This window comes from Podarcis cretensis (assembly GCF_951804945.1).
Source record: "Podarcis cretensis genome assembly, chromosome: 3".
Lineage (NCBI taxonomy): Eukaryota > Metazoa > Chordata > Lepidosauria > Squamata > Lacertidae > Podarcis > Podarcis cretensis.
This window is the reverse complement of record NC_137172.1, coordinates 4,658,099-4,679,962: the sequence shown is the minus strand read 5'-3', so window position 1 is coordinate 4,679,962 and position 21,864 is coordinate 4,658,099. Positions and strand designations below refer to the sequence as shown.

Here is a 21,864-nt window from a genome sequence, read left to right as displayed (position 1 = left end):
AGGGAGCTGGGCATGTTTAGCCTGGAGAAGAGGAGGTTAAGGGGTGATACGATAGCCATGTTCAAATATATAAAAGGATGTCACATAGAGGAGGGAGAAAGGTTGTTTTCTGCTGCTCCAGAGAAGCGGACACGGAGCAATGGTTCCAAACTACAAGAAAGAAGATTCCACCTAAACATTAGGAAGAACTTCCTGACAGTAAGAGCTGTTTGACAGTGGAATTTGCTGCCAAGGAGTGTGGTGGAGTCTCCTTCTTTGGAGGTCTTTAAGCAGAGGCTTGACAACCATATGTCAGGAGTGCTCTGATGGTGTTTCCTGCTTGGCAGGGGGTTGGACTCGATGGCCCTTGTGGTCTCTTCCAACTCTATGATTCTATGATTCTATGATTCATGCAGAACATTAGTAGCTTGTGGAACTCCCTGCTACAAGATGGCGTTAAAGCAGAAATGGGGGACAGTTGTGGCCCCTCGTGATGTTGAATTCCCAACTCCCATCATCCACAGCCAGCACTGGCAATGGCCAGGGATTATGGGAATTGCAGTCTCCCAAAATCTGGAGATCCGCATTTTCCCCATTCCCTGCTTTAAGGAAAGATTAGACAGATTTGTAAAGGACAACAGGACCAGCAGTACATCAGTAGAGGGGAAATCACATTATCTCAATGGAACCTCCACATTGGGAGCAGTCTATCTCCGAGAATTTGGTGTTGGAGACAAGCAGTGGGAGAGCTGTTGGCCATCTGTCCTCCTTGAGGGCTTTCCAGAAGAGTCTGGCTGGCCGCTATTAGGAGCAGGTTGCTAGGCTAGATGGACCCTGACTTAGTGATGTGAGGTGAGAATATTCTGCAGAGAATATTCTCGAGAATGAGAATTTTCTCAAGAATATTCTCTGCTAGAAAATTCTCCGGAGAATATTCTCCACAAACTGTAAATTCTAATGTAAGAACCAGTTTTACAACCCACACTTAAAAAATCTGCTAAACAATAAGTCAAGCTGTGATATTGCCAGTGTAAGTAATGAATAATGATTGATTGATTTATTAATCCAGTTACCTTACTGGGCATTCTGTCATTCACCATTGGCTGTTCTGAAATGTGAGCTACAGAAAACAGGTTTTTTTCTTTTTAAGTTTTAAAAATGCTATTCATTTAATTTGATGAACATTTGAATTTGTATGTATTTCAGCTATATGTAATAGCCTTTTTTCTATTTTGGTGTGACCTTATTCTTAGCAATTCTATACCCTTGGTCATAAAGTGTGATTTATTTTTTTTACAGGAAGTAGCTTTAATATATGGTTAGTGGCAGACTTAGTGATTAACGTGAGTCATTCATGTTGAAGTTTTGATTTCAAGTTTGGTGCAAAAAATCAAAGAATGTGAATTCACTGCATTGCCCCATTGAATAAAAGTATTTGTACAGTTTTTGGTTGCCATCTGAACAAGTTTACTCATGAATAAACATTTATATTAACTAATTATATCATTTTCAATGCGTTAAAATTATATCATTTTCAATGCATTAAAATGAACATTCTCCTATTTTAAATGAAAATTCTCTAATATTCTCATTAATCGAAAATATTCTCGATAATATTCTCCAAAAGGTTATTCTCGAGAATTTAACATCACTACCCTGACTTTGATCCTGGAAGATGCATCTTTTTATTTAAGCCATTGCAGGAGACATTGGGGAAGAGAGCTATTTTAAAATCGCATGTACTTTCTCACTTTAAGTAAAGCTAATTTAATTCTCACATGTGAAAACACCTTGCCTCTCCACCAGAAACAAACCAGATGAACAGCCATTGCTTCTTCAAGGAACCCGTGGTGTAATAATACATACTCATAGTCCAAAATCCAACGGAGAACTTCACATCTGAGGGTTCCTTACAGCATGGATTTAACATTGAAAGACACCCCTGAGCTTCTATCATAGCATTTGTGCCTATTATTATTATGCTGGGATAGCTCAGTCAGTAGAGCATGAGACTCGTAAGTTTGAGGTTGTGGGTTCGAATCCCATGTTCGGTGAAAGATTCCTGGGTTGCAGGGGGTTGGACTAAATGACCCTCGTGACCCTTTCCAACCCCTACAATTCTGTGATATTATCATTAAAATGCTTTAAAATTTCTAGGGGCTTTGCAAAAATTAAACTGCAGCACAAATCATTCCCCACGGGTTTACAATCTTAAACACACAGGAGGAGGAGGAGAGAGGGTTTTCTCCCCCCTCTCAGAATCTTTGAACCCCTCAAGTCTGGGGGAACCCCATGCAATTTAATTGCAAGAAAGTCAGGATAGCCTCTGGAGGTTCCTCATCCCTGGTGTCAATTTTACTCTCTATTTAATGGCAGCAACAGATTTGCAGAGGAGGAAACCCTATCAAGACGTGGGTGGCACTGTGGGTTAAACCACAGAGCCTAAGACTTGCTGATCAGAAGGTTGGCGGTTTGAATCCCCGCAATGACGGGGTGAGCTAACGTTACTCGGTCCCTGCTCCTGCCAACACAGCAGTTCGAAAGCACGTCAAAGTGCAAGTAGATAAATAGGTACCACTCCAGCGGGAAGGTAAACAGTGCTTCCATGTGCTGCTCTGGTTCGCCAGAAGCGGCTTAGTCATGCTGGCCACATGACCCGGAAGCTGTTCGCCGGCTCCCGCAGCCAATAAAGCCAGATGAGCGCTGCAACCCCAGAGTGGGCCACGACTGGACCTAACGGTCAGGGGTCCCTTTACCTTTACCGTTTAAGCCCTATCAAACACGGTGAGGTTTATTTCAGAGTAAGCAGGCATAGGATGATGTGTGAATTGTGTGTAGTTTGTGTCATGCCCCCCTTTCCTATTATTTCTCTCTGTGTGTGATTATTGTGTATTTCTGCTATATGGTCGTTCATAAATGCCTTACATAATTCTTGTTTTAAATCGAAAGTCCAAACCATAGAACTTGAGAAAATGAAACGATTTTTTTATTTTAAAAAATCTGTGTTCTACCCGGTATAGAATGTTTGCTGCCTTATCCTGGAGTGATTTCACCAGCAAGTGGCTTAGGGCTTGTTGCCTTCATTCTCTTTGCCTTGACTCTCAAAGTGTTTGCATTTTTATTTTTCTCCCTCGCGCACAAATGCACCCATGTTTGCATATTATGATTTCATACGTTTGGTATTATTTGAGTCTCAAAGAGCTCTCTGGTAACGTACTTAAGGGAATAAGACAACCCTCTTTGCTTTGGACTTGGCACGGTCAACGATCGAGATCTCGAGACCTCATCGAGAGTTCCCTCTTTTCCATCTTGGGCGATGGGTAATGCTTTTCCGCTTAGCATCAACCTATGTTCCCATCAATACCTCTTAAGTGGTTGCATGAACCTGCCTCTTCTGCAAGGTTGTCGCCAGGCATCTGACTGCCCAAACTTTGGGCAAATACTTGGTCTTATTTCCTGGCCTCTTCTGCCAACCAAGGCTTTTGGTGATAGGCCCGAGAATGATATATCTTGCATTCCAGCTGTTTCTGCAAGTACGTAGTTTCTGGTCATCCTGCTTTTTGCAAAAGGGTTCTTTTTCTTTGCAAAGATCTAGTGGCTCAGTTAGTTCAGGCCAAATTGTGAAATTGAGATCTCCTCCTTCTGCTATAATAATAATAATAATAATAATAATAATAATAATTTTTTATCATTTATACCCCACCCATCTGGCTGGATTTTCCCAGCCACTCTGGGCGGCTCCCAACAGAATTAAAAGCACAATTAAAAGTACTTCACCCCTCTTTTTTGCACCCCTCTTAGATTTTCCAGGGACGTGGGTGGCGCTGTGGTCTAAAACACAGAGCCTAGGGCTTGCCAATCAGAAGGTCGGCGGTTCGAATCCCCTGGACCTCAGTGTCCAGGCTGGACAATGGGGGTGGAGACACTCCTTCAGGTATACTGAGCCAAGGCCGTTTAGGGCTTTCAAGGTCAGCGTCAACACTTTGAATTGTGCTCAAAATCGTAAAAAGGTAAAGGTAAAGGACCCCTGACAGTTAAGTCCAGTCGTCAACGACTCTGGGGTTGTGGCGCTCATCTCACTTTACTAGCCAAAGGAGCCGGCGTTTGTCCGCAGACAGTTTTTCCAGGTCATGTGGCCAGCATGACTAAGCCACTTCTGGCGGATACGCCGTTTACCTTCCTGCCGGAGCGGTACCTATTTGTCTACTTGCATTTTGACGTGCTTTCGAACTGCTAGGTTGGCAGGAGCTGTGATTGAACTACTGGTGCTCACCCCGTCGCGGGGATTCGAACCGCTGACCTTCCGATCGGCAAGCCCAAGAGGCTCAGTGGTTTAGACCACAGCACCGCACTTGGAAACATACTAGGAGCGAATGTAGATCTTTCAGTGTTATACGGTCTCGGCGGCCACTCCCAGTCACCAGTCTAGTTGTAAGTGAATGATCCAATGAAGCCCCCCCAAATACATAGGTGAAGTAACAAATGAGTTAAGGGAAGCCATATTTCCTCAAAGGAAGCAGTTGCTGTCCGGTGCGCTTCAACGCCCCATGTTGCTGTTCAACAAAATACAATGTAAATTGCCAAACAATCATTATCAAAATGCTAACTGTTCTGGAGCAAATTCAAATACCTGCTCGCCATAGTTTTAACAGCTGCTCTGCGAGAAATGTAATGCATTACATTGTTTTTGATTCTGTATCTTTCCATTTTTGTTTTCCTCTCCTTTTTTTGTAAACTGCCTACTTGCGATCAAGCACTGTGTCAATTTTGTTCAGTGAATAAGTGTCAAAGAGAATGGGGAGCAGGTCACGCTAACCTTGAACCGTTATACCTTTATGAGATTGTTTGAACTTTGGCAAGGATTCTTGGGCAGCAGACTGGTTGGCAAAGCTTCTTCCTCCCTTCCAGGCCTGTGATTTTCTTTTGCTTTTATTGGGGCTGGTCATTTATTGGATCCCATCTCATTCCCTTAGTACTGCCTGTCCGGACACCCTACGCTGCCATGCAACGTCCTCAAGTTCAAATCGACCACCATTATGCTCGACTGTGGGCTGGATATGACCTCGACGCTCAACTTTCTGCCCCTGCCTTTGGTCCAGAGGTACGTCTCGAGGCTCCTTGCACGCTTTCCGGTTCTGCTTTCCGCTTCATAAGCTAGATTTTGAGGAGGGAGAAGTTTAGGGGATGAGGGCATTCTTTCTGGGAGGAAAGCCCAGAGCTGACTTGCCTGGGAAAGGAGGTTTTTTTCCCCCAAATGAGCCCGCAGCATCGCCCGATAGCATAAATAGACTTAGTCCACTTAAAAATTCCCTTTATCAAAATAACGTCCTTTGGCTCAGTAGATGGAAAACGGTTTATGGATTTATCGATTCGGTTTTCCAGATAATTTATTCTAAGCTTCAGTAAAGTATTGCGGCAGAGGCTCAGCGCAAGTGAGGTCACAGATCTGTCATCTTTTCTGGCTTCTTCAGGCAAGGAGAGATAAATGGGAGGCAAGAGGAAAGTGCACGCTTGCCAGGCGTATATCTCCCTCTCCCAGACACACACACACACAGCAGCCCACCCCACAAATTAAAAAGTAGATAGGTTACAGGATCTTCAACATAATCGGAAAAGGAAGTGAGTCTCCCGATGGGTCCCGATTCCTGTGCGCTGGGAAATCCTTGCCACAGCTCAAACGAAGCAACTGAGATGTCTTTCACAGGAGGGCAAGCAGCCAGGGGCGCTCCTGGCTTCGCATTTCTCTGCCTTATCTCTGCTCCCAGGTTGGGGCTAGTTTGCAAGGAGAGTCTCCCTTGATTAGACGCCGGCTGCCAAAGGGGCTGACTGCTGCCCAGTCCACCGAGGGGCGCGATGCAACACTTGCCCTGACACGGGCAGCGGCAACCCAGGTTACGCCTCCGGACTACATGGGCCGTTGGCCTGATCCAACAGAGCTCTTCTTTTTTTAAAAAAATAATATTTATTCAAGTTTTAAAGGTTACAAAAGGAAAGAAGAACAAACACCAGATTAAGCCAAAAAAAAACAGGAAAAAAAACACACAAAAATACAAACAATTAAAAAAACAAAAACAAATCAAACCTTCCCATAACTTATCTTTCATTTGCTTGTTTCCTTGACCTCCTCACACCTCCCTTTTTTGTATTCTAGTTCAGTTAAATATTTCAGCAAATCCTTTCCATCCTTGTTTTTATCCTAATAGTTTATCTTAATATACTGTAACTTTACATTCTCTTCTTTCACCAATTAACAATCCATTTTTACTTAGTCCTTTATAACATTTCTGCTAAAACCACATAACTTCATTCCAGCATCCTTCTAACATTCCTTAATTTTACAATGTTTCTGTAAATAAACTTTAAATTTCTTCCACCAACAGAGCTCTTCTTATGTGCTAAGCATGTCCCTTCAGACCATGCATGCCCTGACCTTTGTACAAGCAGATTGCTACCACGTGGACAGCTGCCTGTACAGATTCCTAGCTTCCTTTTGGGGATCGTAAGTTGTTTTAAGTGGGACGCAGGTGGCGCTGTGGGTTAAAGCCTCAGCGCCTAGGACTTGCCGATCGAAAGGTCGGCGGTTCGAATCCCTGCGGCGGGGTGCGCTCCCGCTGCTCGGTCCCAGCGCCTGCCAACCTAGCAGTTCAAAAGCACCTCCGGGTGCAAGTAGATAAATAGGGACCGCTTACCAGCGGGAAGGTAAGCGGCGTTTCCGTGTGCGGCTCTGGCTCGCCAGAGCAGCGATGTCACGCTGGCCACGTGACCCGGAAGTGTCTCCGGACAGCGCTGGCCCCTGGCCTCTTAAGTGAGATGGGCGCACAACCCCAGAGTCTGTCAAGACTGGCCCGTACGGGCAGGGGTACCTTTACCTTTACCTTTAAGTTGTTTTAAACTGTTTTTAACCTATGGGGACACAGGTGGCGCTGTGGGTTAAACCACAGAGCCTAGGACTTGCAGATCAGAAGGTTGGCGGTTCGAATCCCCACGACGGGGTGAGCTCCCGTTGTTCGGTCCCTGCTCCTGCCCACTTAGCAGTTCGAAAGCACATCAAAGTTCAAGTAGATTAATAGGTACCGCTCCGGCAGGAAGGTCAACGGCGTTTCCGTGCGCTGCTCTGGTTCGCCAGAAGCGGCTTAGTCATGCTGGCCACATGACCCGGAAGCTGTACGCCGGCTCCCTCGGCCTATAGAGCGAGATGAGCGCCACAACCCCATAGTCGGCCATGACTGGACCTAACGGTCAGGGGTCCCTTTACCTTTACCTAACTGTAACCTGCCCTGAGACCTTAGGGTAAAGGGTGGGTGATTAATAATAACAGATAATAATAATAATAGTAATTAATACAAATAATAATTAATAGTAGTAGATGTGATTGCACCACCACCAGAACTAATTTTCCAAGGAACGTGGCTTTACTTTCGTAAGCAGCCTGTATGTGGTTCTGGGAAGCAGGTTGAACAATCGAAACTTCTCCTCCTGTAACAGAATCCGACTGCAGAGATGCTGAAATCCAGTCGCAGGGAGGCTGTTAACCTTTCCTGTCTGGAGGAGCGTCACATTTGCTTGTTTTATTTATGTGTCGTGTCGAGCTATTTAGGATTAATCAATCACTTCATTACACTGTCAGGAGCCCGTCGGCGAGAGTTGCTTTATTTGGGAGGCTTCTGGGAAGAGAGCCTCAATATCGCGGGAGACGTTGATTGTCCCCCCCCCCCGCCCGCCCGCTCCCACTCCCCTCTTGCATATTGCATCATCGAAAGGGAACATCTTGTGCTTATCGGGGAGGAGCGTAAAGTTCCTGGGCGAGCAGTTCACCTCTTCATCGTCTTCTCTCTTTAAAGAGTACAGTGAGGGGGGGGGGAGTATTTGATCTCCTGCTAAATTTGCCTGTTTTCCCCCTGACAAAGAAATGACCATTCCATAATTTTAATGGTAGGTTTATTGTAGCTGTGAGAGACGGAATAACAACAGGAAAACCCCCAGAAACCCAGAAGACAAAAGTCAGATATTGATGTGCATTATAATGAGTGACATAAATATTTGATGCCCTATCAACCAGCCAGATGTCAGGCTACCTGGTATCTTCGCTGTTTGCAACGAGCTGATATTAGACGCACCTGCTGTAAGGGAGAGGTCTTACCTGTTATCCCAGCTCATTACAGTACCTGTACAAAATACACCTGTCAACAGGAGCTGAAAGGTTAGACTACCGCAATGTGTTGCATGGAGGGGCTGCCCTTGAAAACTGTTTGGAAGCTGTTGGCTTCCCAGGATTTAAAATTTAATCCATTAATGGTAAGGCCCGGGAAATATTAAAGCTCAGTCGTGGCTCTGTCTGGGGCTCAATTTTTTTAATCATTTTTTTATGATCTGGCTGGGTCTACTATGAGTTGCAGCCTTAAACATCTGGAGGGCACTATGTTGGAGAAAGGTGACTTAGCTGTGCTACGTTTGTGAAATGTACATGGAGCATCAATAACTTATTTTTTTATTATTATTACTATTATTATTTTAAATTTTTATACCGCCCTATACCTGGAGGTCATATTATGCCGTTCTCTGAAAATGGGTGCTGATTTTGTCATAAAACCCACTAACACAGCTTTTTTTTTCCTTTTCCTGTAGTCCAAGGCTATCCAAGCTCCCTGGTTGGATCTTAAAAGATGGGAGCACTTTTCTAGACAAGGTAATGTACAACTGGGATTGGGTTTTTCAGCGAGCCTGGCTAATTAGCCAGCACCGTTGAGCTTGGACAAACTCTGATTTAACTGGGGAGAAAAGCAAGAGCGTTGCCAAAAGCAATTGCATTTCCAGGCCAAATCCTTTAAGTCCTGCTCTTTATGATTCTTAGCCCCGTCTTTTACAAAATTAATAATAAAATATTATTATTTACAAAAAAGAATATTTGTTGCAAAAAGAATACAGTGGTACCTTGGTTCTCAAACTTAATCCGTTCTGGAAGTCCGTTCCAAAACCAAAGCGTTCCAAAACCAAGGTGCGCTTTCCCATAGAAAGTAATGCAAAATGGATTAATCTGTTCCAGACTTTTAAAAACAACCCCTAAAGCAGCAATTTAACATGAATTTTACTATCTAACGAGACCATAAAACGAACGAAAATAAACATTGTACTGCAGTCACACAATCAGTAGCTGAACTGGGTTCCAAACAGTCACAAAAACAAAAACAAGAAAAGCCGCAAAAACAAAAACGCAAAATAAATAGCAAAAACAGACAGACCAAACACTCAAAACGGAAGTGTGGCACTCAAATCGGAAGCGTAACACTCAAAACGGAGCACGTTTGGCTTCCAAAAAAAGTTTGCAAAACAGAACACTTAATAATAATTTATTGTTTATACCCCGCCCATCTGGCTGGGCTTCCCCAGCTGCTCTGGGCGGCTTCCAACCAAATATTAAAATACATTAATGCATCAAACATTAAAAGCTTCCCTAAACAGGGCTGCCTTCAGATCTCTTCTAAATGTCAGGTAGTTGTTCTCTTTGACATCTGGTGGGAGGGCGTTCCACAGGGCGGGCGCCACTACCGAGAAGGCCCTCTTCTGCCTGGTTCCCTGTAACTTGGCTTCTCGCAGGGAGGAAACTGCCAGAAGGCCCTCGGCGCTGGACCTCAGTGTCTGGGCAGAACGGTTTGCAGTGTTTGGGTTCCAAGTTTTTTGAGCACCAAGGCGTTTGAGAACCAAGATATCACTGTACCTTGAAATGCCTCCTCACTCCTCGTGCTTTTCCCCTGGGCTCTGTTGGAGACTTTGGAAGCAGTGGCAGAGCTTCATGCTCCAGCACCTGGGGGCGGAGAGCAGCCCAGGGGCAGGGCACGCCGCCCGTGGGGGCGTGGTGCCCAGCAGGGGCAGGGGGACAGCCGCAATGGCACCCCACCGGGCAGGTGTGGAGGATTCCCTGGTCCTGAATGGGGTAACTGTGCCCCTGAAGGACCAGGTGCGCAGCCTGGGAGTCATTTTGGACTCACAGCTGTCCATGGAGGCACAGGTCAGTTCTGTGTCCAGGGCAGCTGTTTACCAGCTCCATCTGGTACGTAGGCTGAGACCCTATCTGCCTGCGGACTGTCTCGCCAGAGTGGTGCTCTGGTTATCTCCCGCTTGGACTACTGCAATGTGCTCTATGTGGGGCCACCTTTGAAGGTGACTCGGAAACTACAACTAATCCAGAATGCGGCAGCTAGACTGGTGACTGGGGGCGGCCGCCGAGACCATATAACACCGGTCTTGAAAGACCTACATTGGCTCCCAGTATGTTTCCGAGCACAATTCAAAGTGTTGGTGCTGACCTTTAAAGCCCTAAACGGCCTCGGTCCAGTATACCTGAAGAAGCGTCTCCACTCCCATCATTCTGCCCGGACGTTGAGGTCCAGCGCCGAGGGCCTTCTGGCAGTTCCCTCATTGCGAGAAGCAAAGCTACAGGGAACCAGGCAGAGGGCCTTCTCGGTAGTGGCGCCCGCCCTGTGGAATGCCCTTCCAGCAGATGTCAAAGCGATAAACAACTACCTGACATTCAGAAGACATCTTAAGGCAGCCCTGTTCAGGGAAGTTTCTAACGTGTGATATTTTGCTGTATTTTTGGTTTCTATGGAAGCTGCCCAGAGTGGCTGGGGAGGCCCAGCCAGATGGGCGGGGTATAAATAATAAATTATTATTATTATTATCGTACTGCTGGGGGCGGTGCGCCTCTTCCTCCGCCAGTGTTTGGAAGTAATTCTCAAGAACCTAAAAAGTGTCTGCGGGGTCAGGCCCATCTAGTCCAGCATCCTGTTGTCACAGGGAATGCACAAGTCGCGGCGTATGTTGAATCCCTGAACATTGCAAGAAGCCCTGTCAGCCGCATGGATACGATGCGTTCCACAATCGCATCGGAAGCCTCTCGGAGGCGCTGCCTGTAGTGGGCCCCTTTAATTATGAATCCTGCTGCGCTTCTTATATTGACCGTTGCACTTGCTTAGAATGACAAACAAATTGACCAGTTCTCCACACAGCCTGGGAGTCTGGGGTCAAAGGTGGGTGCTTTGTCATGTAAGGAGGAAGGCCCTTGTTTTTAAGACTGGAGGAGGCATTGAAAAATTCACCCAGTCTACCCATAATTCACCTTTTAACATATCTGGATGAGGTTAAGCGCCTCCTGCCATTTGAAGTAATTGCTCGTTTGTTATAACTTGCCAAAAACTGCTAGAATTTCTTAAGAGCTGAAGCCAGGGGGATACACTGTAGAGAAGGTAATGCACTGTTTGGTAAACATGCAACCTTTAACTTTGGGGGGAGCTCCCCCCCCCCAAAAAAAACACCCTTTTCCCCGTGTAGAGAACTGTACAGCAGCATAGTGCATGCATCATTTGATTGCTGAGAGACATCACTGCTTTCGTTGTCTAAGCAGCCATTACTCCAATCTCATCTCAGACCTATTTGCATGCGCAGCAACCAACTTGCCGGACGGAGCAAAGGGAGAAAGACTAATTTAACAGGCCTGGGAGAATATTAATGTGGATGTCTGGAGGAACTCGCAGGGCGGTTTCCATCTCCAAACCCGACGGAGCGAAAGTACAGAATGTGGGGAGGGAAGGAAGTGCCAAGGGAAAGAGAAGTTTGGTGGAGATTTCCGGGAGAGGACAGGGCTGGCCCTGATTTTCGGCAGACCCTGAGCAAGATCTGCAGCAGATGTCCGATCCTGCCTGCCTCCGATGCCAGGCCTGAGGAGCATGTCAGGATTGGCAGGTGTCCATCCATTCAGCTACAGCCCTTTGCAATGGCCGCATGTTTGGATTGCGGCCTGTAAGTGCCGGCAGGTGAAGCCCAGAGTGTGCTCCTCTGCCCTCGCTGTCACCTAGCCTCGATTTCTTCCTTTTCAGCTGAGGGTCTTCTCTCTTCTCCTCCCCTCCCATTTCCCAGGAGCTGAAAGACTGTGCTGGCCGGGCGTTTGTGGATTCCGTTCCAGAGTTCTGCTTGCCGGAGGTGAGTCTTCGCAGGATCCTAGGTGCCAAACTGTGACCACCTCACTTTTGGTCCCCAGCTGAAACCATCAAGGGGTTCTCGAACCCGCTTCTTCCCTCCGTTGATTTCAAAAAGGCTTGCAGGGGTCAGAGGAGTCCCAAGCCATCCACCTCACTTTGGAGAAAACACACATTTCACGGGAGGCGCTTATTGAAATAATGCCCATTGCTAGATGACTTTGCGATCCATTTCTCAAGCCACTTACGGCTCCTGTTGCAATTTAAGGGAAAGCGGAACTGCAAACGATGGCTGTTTTTTGAGCATTTATTTTGCTGCGGGCCCCTCAAGGGAGAAACAGCAGCTTACCGAGTGTGCAAAATAATAACACTCAGCGCTTTATATAGTGCTTTCCAGAAGGGAGCGTTATATATATTATCTCGGGAATTGTCACAAACAACCCTGTAAGGTGGGCTAAAGTTGTTTTTCGTCTGTGCTGCTGAGTTGCCTGAGGCTGAAAGAGAGAACGGCATTCCCCAAACCTGCTGGTGTTCCAGCTCCCCACCTGGCCAATATACCGTATTTTTCGCACCATAGGGCGCACCTAGTTTTTAGGGGGGAAATAAAGAAAATCTTGGCTTCCTCTTTAGATGTGCACAACCTTTCCAGCCGGAAGAAGATGCGCGCGGCTTTGGCAGAAGCCAAGACAGCGAGCGGGATGGATCCTGCTCACTGTCTTAGCTTCGTTTTTAGCCGCAGGGCCGACCCCAGCCCCCAGAACAGGCAGCTATCCGCAAGCCTTCCAAGCGCAGCGGGAACTCCTGCCACGCTCAGAAGGCTTGCGGATGGCTGCCTGAAGCCCGGTGAGCGCAGCGGGGGTTGGCACTGTGCTCCCCAGGCTTCAGGCTGCTATCCACAAGCCTTTTATTGGCTCCTATTGGGAGCCCCGCATAGCAGCTCTCTCCCTGCCTCTGACAGGAGAGGGAAAACTCATCCATCGGGCTTAGCACCTCCGGAGGGCCTTATCCTCTGTGAATCTGCCTAATCCTCTTTTCAGGCCCACCTCTGTTGGTGGCCTGGCCTCCCTGACTCTGAATTGTACAGCTGGAAGGGACCCAAAAGCTCATCTTGTCCGCCCCATCAGCCCCACAATCTCAGAGGTAGTTCTCCTACGTGCAGAAAGTCCCCCACTTCCTCTCCAGCCAAAATGAACTTCCTGGCAGGATGGGGAGCTCAGGGAATGCAAGTGGGGTGCTGCAACAAAAAGTTGCTGTTTGGAGTGGACCTGTTCGCTCTTCCAGTCAGTGAGCCATGCCATGCCCTCCTCTGTGATGCGTTCGGCAGGAGCTTGAGGCTGCCAGGGGGAGCCAGGCAATGTCATAGAATCATAGAATCATAGAGTTGGAAGAGACCACAAGGGCCATCGAGTCCAACCCCCTGCCAAGCAGGAAACACCATCAGAGCACTCCTGACATATGGTTGTCAAGCCTCTGCTTAAAGACCTCCAAAGAAGGAGACTCCACCACACTCCTGGGCAGCAAATTCCACTGCCAAACAGCTCTTACTGTCAGGAAGTTCTTCCTAATGTTTAGGTGGAATCTTCTTTCTTGTAGTTTGGATCCATTGCTCCGTGTCCGCTTCTCTGGAGCAGCAGAAAACAACCTTTCTCCCTCCTCTATGTGACATCCTTTGATATATTTGAACATGGCTCTCATATCACCCCTTAACCTCCTCTTCTCCAGGCTAAACATGCGCACCCAGCAAGACCCAGGGTGCCTTTAAGGTCCTGGGAGAGCTCCCAGTGTCCTGCCGTAGGCCCCGCAAATAACCCAGAGATGCATTTTAAATAAAAGGACACATTCTGCTCATGTCCGCTGATTCCCGGACCGTCCATGGGCCGGATTGAGAAGGCGATTGGGCCGCACCCGGCCCCCTGGCCTTAGTTTGCCTACCCATGGACTAGATGATCCATCACAGCTCTGCAATTCTATGATTCCATTGCCCAGTCTCTGGGTTGTGGGTTACGACAGATGCTCTTATTTCATTCCACCTCCCACCCAGTTTTCCATTTTCTTTGGACTGAATGCCTCTCTTTCCCCCCACCTCCCCTAAAAAAGCAAAAGAACCATCAGGTCTTAAGTTAGCCGCCGTGAGACTTTCGTTTTTTGAGCAGCCACGTTGACCCATTTCTCGGCTGTTACCTTCGAATCGATGGGAAGATAATTTTTCCACTTGATGACTATTGAATCCCATTAGCTGCTCCATAATAACTGAGTTAGAGGTTTAAGTTTCTGGTAAGTTTTCCAGACCAACATAATCGGGGGTTATAGCCTTACCAGTAAATATTTCCAATTACAGTTCCTGTTACGGGGATGCAAAAAATCATTTTGTCTCCTCCTCCGACCTTGGCTGACTCTACCTACCTATTCCTCTGCCTGGAGAATAGTCTGGAGAGGACAGGTTTAGTTCCAGCCCCAAAAGTGACAATTATAACCAGGCTGTTACAAGTCAAATTTATATTTGAGATTCTAGGCCATCCTTGAGGCCTCAGGCCTTGCCTTCCAGCTGCCTCCCACCTCCCCTTCAAAAAGTTGTCTCCTCTCAGCTTTTCATCTCAGAAATCTTGGCCCCTTGGATAGAATCACAGAATCGTCGAGTTGGAAGGGTCACCTAGCCCAAGCCTTTGAAATGCAGGAATATTTTGCCCAACATGGGACTCGAACCCACAACCCGGAGAGTAAGGGTCTCACGATCTACTTGCAATGGGCCCCTGGGTGGACCCCAGGGTCAAACAGGCCCAAGAAGGAGGGAAACCACTCAATAGGGCCAAAGGAGTGGAAACGAGTGCGAGACGTAGCCTGAGGAAATCTGGAGAAAAGGGAAAAGGCATGTCAGAAGCAGAGCATTGCTGGGCCCTCACTACACCCTGAGCAGTGTGGTGATCAGAGTACTGGACTAAGACCTGGGAGACCAGGGTTCGAATCCTAACACCGGGAAATCCAACAATGCTGAATGCTGGAAGGTTCAGGACAGGTAAAAGGAAGCATTTGTCCAAGCAATGCCTCCCTAACTCTCGGGTAAAACACGGAGTCCAGACAGTTGTTAAAAGTGAACCAAAAAACCCAAGTTTATTTTACAAACATTAACAAGGTTATGGTTTCTCAGATAATATTCCTGTCGGTGTCTTAACTTTAGTTTCTTTACCGGCCTATACCTTCTGACTATCTCAACTGTTTGACTGACTCCTCTTAACAAATTCACTCCCTCTCTCACACCAGACTAGCCCAACCCACAGACTTCTCTTCTTTGTCTCGTCTAACTTCAGACTGTCTTCTCAACCACCCTAACTCTAACTCTCCCAAAAACCTCCGTGCTTAAACCTTATGCACAGTTAATTCTGCCCCTTGGGCTCCCATTGATTAGTCATTTTACAATTAGTTAACCCTTTCCTTATGAACCCAGTATGATGTCACACACCTAGGAAGGGGGAACGCCACACGTACGCTCTCTGTTTTCAGATGGAGCTGATTGACCTGTCGACAGTGGACGTCATCCTGATCTCAAACTACCACTGCATGATGGCCTTGCCCTACATTACGGAGCACACCGGGTTCACCGGAACCGTCTACGCCACTGAGCCGACAGTTCAAATTGGCAGGTAAGAAGAAAAAAACCTCATTTTATCTCCTCGCCTTCAGGGGAAGATGTAGAGGACGACACAGGAAAGAGGAGCGTTGCCTCTCTAATGTTCTTGAGAGGCTTTTAAGACACGGCTGAGAGCAAGCCAAGGAAGTTATTCTTCGCGGCTTTAAGTGTGTGCACTGCATGCTTGACTCTGCTCTTCCCGAATGTCGTGAGTCAGTTCAGGCTCCTCTGTTTGTCAGGCCTGGGTGGAGGGATTAAAAGGTGCTAGACAGTGTTGCGCTCACAGAAAACCTCTGCCACTGCTTCCGTTGTGGGCAGCACAGTGTGGTGTAGTGGTTAAGAGTGGTAGTCTCGTAATCTGGTGAACCGGGTTCACTTCCCCGCTCCTCCACATGCAGCTGCTGAGTGACCTTGGGCTAGTCACACTTGGGAAAGGAGATTGCTAGCCACTTTGAGACTCCTTCGGGTAGTGATAAAGTGGGATATCAAATCCAAACTCTTCTACTCTTCTTCACATGCCCGGGACACACTCCTCTGTTTTGCAAGTTGCTAAATGCAGAATCACAGGATCGTAGAATTGGAAGGAACCCTGGGTGTGCTGGGCCCTGGGGTAACCCGAGCAACATGGTCCAGGTCCGGTCCCGAATCCAAGGGTTCCGTGAGGAGTCAGTCTGACAGGGCCAAGGCAGGAAACCAGGCAGGGTCAGGCACAGGATCACCGGCAGGTTCTGGCAAACAGCAATGTTGCTCCCACAACCTGGGGCAGGGTCTAGCAGCCTTTTATCTTTGTCAGGGTAACAGCCGGTCCTGATCCCGAGGTGAGTCACCTGTTATGCCTGAAGGCAAGCACTCCTCCTGCGAGTGCTCAGGTCTCTCCTTCTCTCAGACCTTAATCTCTGCAGCTCAGGAGATGTCAGTGGGTTACTAGGCCCAGGGGCCACCTCAGCCTCCCCTGACCCAACTGGTAGTGGAGCAGCTGTAAGTGATGGCCCAGCTGGAGGCAACAAGGGAATCCTCACATCTGGAGCCAGGGCAGGCTCAGGCCCCTGACTCGGCCCAGCTGGTGCTTGTTGCAGGGGAACCTGTGCAGACTGGGGCACTTCAGAATCAGGCCCCAGACTAGGTTCAGCTTCCGCCTGAGGCCAAGGATCCAGTGCAGACTGAGACTCCTCTGGCTCCAAGCCCGAGTCCCAGGCCATCACACTGGGGATCATCTAGTCCAACCCCCTGCAAGGGGCAGGAACACGCCGCTGTCCCTTATGGGAATCGAACCTGCAAACTTGGTGTTATGAGCACCATGCTCTAACCGACTCAGCTATCCAGAAGGATAAGTCGCTGGATTGAATGGGAAGGCTTGTAGAAAACTAGCGTGTCAGGAAAGAAGGGTTGAGCATTAGCTCCCAGACCTGCTTGGAATTTTTAATACTGGGGAGCAAACAGACATGAAAATGCTCAGCCACTACAATCTGGTCCTGATAAGCTAGTGTGAGAGCCAGTGTGGTGTAATGGTTAGGAGCAGTGGACTCGTAATCTGGGGAACCAGGTTCAATTCCCTGCTCCACATGCAGCTGCTGGGTGACCTTGGGCTAGTCACACTTCTCTGAAGTCTCTCAGCCTCACTCGCCTCACAGAGTGTTTGTTGTGGGGGAGGAAGGGAAAGGAGATTGTTAGCCACTTTGTGACTTCTTAGGGTAGTGATAGAGCGGGATATCAAATCCAAACTCTTCTACTCTTCTTCCTCTACAAGTGAGACCCACAACAAAAAAACTGCAGTATGGGAAACCTGCCCACCTCCAAGGTACTCTGGCTTGCATGGAAGTTGTAGTTAAGACAGTCATGTTTATTCATTTCAAAACGTCTACTCTGAGTAGGAATAACATTGGTTGCAGGGTTCAGTTAGCATTCTGCGACCACCCTCCGTTGTTTTGGGACTTCTTCCCCCACCCTTAAGGGTGTTTCCCACCTAAATATTTTTTATACCTCTGCCCGTCATGGGGTCTCACCGAGCCAGCTGATGCCTGTCGCTTGAGTGTGGATATCTACTTAAGGGGACCTGCCTCCTCACCCCTGACCTTTGGAAATGGGAAGAGCAGTTCCGGTGTGCCATCAAAGCCTTTTCTCGCTGCTGCTGCTGCTGCTGCTGCTGCTGCTGTTGCTATCAGAAGCTCATCCTACTCTCATGTAGGACCCTGGCAGAGACACATGGCTGACTGGCATGTTCTCTCCCTGCTGGTCTTTCATTCGGGAGCTTCATTAGCTTTCTTCTGCCCGAACATCACAGTGACCGATGCCAACAGACACCGGCACACTTAGGGATCCACAGAGTCTTCGCAGCTTGCGTGACAGACCTCAGCAACTCAGCATTTTGGCTAATCTACTTTAAAAAGGTAAAGGTAAAGGTACCCCTGCCCGTACGGGCCAGTCTTGACAGACTCTGGGGTTGTGCGCCCATCTCACTTAAGAGGCCAGGGGCCAGCGCTGTCCGGAGACACTTCTGGGTCACGTGGCCAGCGTGACATCGCTGCTCTGGCGAGCCAGAGCCGCACACGGAAACGCCGTTTACCTTCCCGCTGGTAAGCGGTCCCTATTTATCTACTTGCACCCGGAGGTGCTTTCGAACTGCTAGGTTGGCAGGCGCTGGGACCGAGCAGCGGGAGCGCACCCCGCCGCAGGGATTCGAACCGCCGACCTTTCGATCGGCAAGTCCTAGGCGCTGAGGCTTTAACCCACAGCGCCACCTGCGTCCCACATAAATCTACTTTATTTACATATAAACACACGTGGAGCACTGCAGCATGGCTCCCTCTCTCTCTAGCATCAGACTGGAGCAGGAATTCTAACAGTTGCTCCTCTCTGCAGGCTTCTGATGGAGGAGCTGGTCAACTTCATTGAGCGGGTGCCCAAGGCTCAGTCTGCCTCCATGTGGAAGAATAAGGAAGTGCAAAGGTAAGGATGGACACCCCCCCCCCGCAGGGCACCTCCCTTGGGAACGGGGCGGGGGGGTGTCTGGGGGCCACTCCTTCCCTTGCGGTTTGGTTTCTTGCCCTTCTGCTCAGCTGCCCAATCCTCAGAGCCGCTTACGTCAGTCAGAACAGCATTTCCCAAACATTTTTGGGGCCATTTGCCCCATTGGTTACATAATCTCACCCCCAGTGCCCCTTTACCCTACCCTATTAAAAGAATTGTTATTATTTATTATTACTTTTATTTTTATACTGCTCTTCATCTCGGGGCTGTTCACGCCATAAAAACACAGTGGTTTGCACAGCCCGCTAAGGAAGACAATAGCACGATAAAATTCGAAACAGGGAGGATTAATTGCACATTTATTCAAAATCCAATTGGAACCATTCAGTTTAATTAACTAATTCAGCAAAAATGATGGACTCAGCCCAATGATGCCAGCTTTCCAAAGTGTGGAAGTCAGTTACACCCTCCTGCTGCCCCCCCCCCAGGTTATCCCCCCTCTAGGTGGGGGAGGGGGAGAACCACCAATTTTGGGAACCACTGACTTAGAACAACAAAATCAACGATACCTCAGGGACCGCAGAACCTCAAGGACCACCTCTCTCCATATGAACCTACCCAGACCCTGCAAACATCCTTCGAGGTCCTTCTTCATTTGCCTGCTTCATGTGAGGCCCAGAGGGTGGCAACACGAGAACGGGGCCTTTTCTGTGGTGGCTCCCCATCTGTGGGATGCTCTCCCCAGGGAGGCTCGCCTGGCACCTTCATTATACACCTTTAGGTGCCAGGTGAAAACATTCCTCTTCAACCAGGTTGACATTTTACTGTGTTTTTAAATATTTTGTTGGGAGCCACCCAGAGTGGCTGGGGCAACTCAGTCGTATGGGCAGCACATAAATAGCAAAATTATTATTATTATTATTATTATTATTATTATTATTATTATTATTATTACTATTATTACTATTACTATTAATATTTGGCTGGTTGACATCCGGGGCCCTCTTAAATGTGCTGTGGAAGTGGGTGGGGATGCTGGGTTGCCTTTGTTCTTATTTTTATTACGGATTTTGTGTGTGGCTTAGGGCCCCCGTATCTACGGGACGCCTTTCCTGGTCTGCCCCGCAGAGGACCTTAAGGTCCATGAATAACCATAGTTTAGAGGTCCCGGGCCCTAAGGAAGTCAGACTATCCTCCACCAGGGCCAGGGCCTTCTCAGTGATGGCTCTGACCTGGTGGAATGCTCTGTCCCATGAGACCAGGGCCCTGCAGGATTTAACCTCCTTCCATCGGGCCTGTAAGACAGAGCTATTCCGCCTGGCCTTTAATTTGAATTCAGCCTGATCTTTTATTTCCCTTCTCTTCTCTCCCCCTCCCCTTTTATGAAGATCACCCGCTCTGAGACCCCACAGCTAATTCTCCCCTGGCCTCCTCACTGGCCCAAGTAGGACCAATTCAGCCAGCTAGCCCTGGTGACTATCTAATGCTTATTGGATGGCTTTCCCCCAAATTGATTTTTGAACTTTGAATTTTATTGTTATTCATGCTTTTATACTGTATTTTATGCTGCTTCTATGTTGTATTACAATTAAGTGTACTAAATTTGTTGTTAGCCACCCTGAGCCCGGTTTTTGAACCGGGAAGGGCAGGTTATAAATAAAAATGTATTATTATTATTATTACAGTGGTGCCTCGCAAGACGAAAAGAATCCGTTCCGCGAGTCTCTTCGTCTTGCGGTTTCTTCGTCTTGCGAAGCAAGCCCCTTAGCGGCTTAGCGGATCAGCTGATAAGCGGCTTAGCGGATCAGCTGATAAGCGGCTTAGCGGATCAGCTGATAAGCGGCTTAGCGGCTTAGAAAAGGGGGGGAAGGGGAAAAAACTCGCAGGAACTCGCAAGACATTTTCGTCTTGCGAAGCAAGCCCATAGGAAATTCGTTTTGCGAAGCACCTCCAAAACGGTCTAGCGGGTTTTCCGTCTTGCGAGGCATTTGTCTTGCGGGGCACCACTGTATTATTATTATTATTATTATTATTATTATTATTATTATTATTATTATATCATTTTCTGTTGTGAACCGCCCAGAGATCTACTGCTATAGGGCGGCATGCGGATTAAATTTTTTAAAAAACCAATAATACAATAATGGAAAAAATATCACAGCAAAACAGCAGCGTGGACAAAAGCCCAAGCTTTTGAATACCGATGAACAGATAGATCTTAGAGGCCTGGGAGGATCTGAGCACAATGGGACTCTCCCCAGCGCATGGCTCATGGCACCAGTTCCTTTGAAACAGAGCCTGGCCAGCGAATCAGTGAATCCATGAAGGTTTTGAGCATCTCCGCTTGACGCTGTCAGGTCGGGTCCTCGACGAAGAGGCCTGGAGAAGAGGAGGTTAAGGGGTGATATGATAGCCATGTTCAAATATATCAAAGGATGTCACATAGAGGAGGGAGAAAGGTTGTTTTCTGCTGCTCCAGAGAAGCGGACACGGAGCAATGGATCCAAACTACGAGAAAGAAGATTCCACCTAAACATTAGGAAGAACTTCCTGACAGTAAGAGCTGTTTGACAGTGGAATTTGCTGCCAAGGAGTGTGGTGGAGTCTCCTTCTTTGGAGGTCTTTAAGCAGAGGCTTGACAACCATATGTCAGGAGTGCTCTGATGGTGTTTCCTGCTTGGCAGGGGGTTGGACTCGATGGCCCTTGTGGTCTCTTCCAACTCTAGGATTCTATGATTCTATGTCAGCCCCGGGTTGCGCTGGCTGTGCCCAAATCGGCGCCTCTCTCCTAGGGCTGGTGAGATAGCGGCTTTTCAAAACAGGGGACACCCCCAAGCGAGCGCAATGTTAAGCCGATCTCCTTTTATTTTGAGTCACCCGTGAGCCGCGTTCAGCTTGTCGGTGGTGCCTCTTCCCCTCTTTTCACAGCAGCCTGGAGTGTTCCCTGTGTTTATATCACTTTGCAGCTCAGACGCTTCCAGCCCCGATTGGGTTGTGTGCAACTGAGCCGCTCCCTTTCTTGTAGGAAACGCCGGCGCCTTTTAAACGGAAGCTCTGCAAGGAATATATTTAGTGCATCAGGGCAGCTGATGGTTTTTACTCCATTACCGTCTGCAATCTAATGGCTGGCAACTCCAAACCCCACTGAGTTGTGGTGCTGGGGTGGCTGACATTGTATTTCCCCTTTCATTCCTGCAACTCAAACAACGGCACCTTCTGGATGAGTGCCATGGAATTGGGGTGGTTTTGCAGGGAGGATGACAGAGGGGATGCCCTCCCTTTATCAATGTTTCTAAACATGGTTTTATGCAGGGTTCAGCA

The 21,864-nt window shown here is 47.9% G+C and overlaps 1 protein-coding gene across 1 annotated transcript in view; it reads left to right on the top strand.

Moving 5' to 3' along the window:
* INTS9 (integrator complex subunit 9) overlaps positions 1-21,864 on the top strand; it is a 69,948-nt gene that overhangs the window by 2,431 nt on the left and 45,653 nt on the right. Inside the window, exons 2-6 of the mRNA XM_079968674.1 lie at positions 4,953-5,080; positions 8,605-8,665; positions 11,893-11,955; positions 15,450-15,589; positions 18,436-18,522. Coding sequence (XP_079824800.1) covers positions 4,953-5,080; positions 8,605-8,665; positions 11,893-11,955; positions 15,450-15,589; positions 18,436-18,522 — 479 coding nt within the window. The remainder of the gene's footprint in view (positions 1-4,952; positions 5,081-8,604; positions 8,666-11,892; positions 11,956-15,449; positions 15,590-18,435; positions 18,523-21,864) is intronic.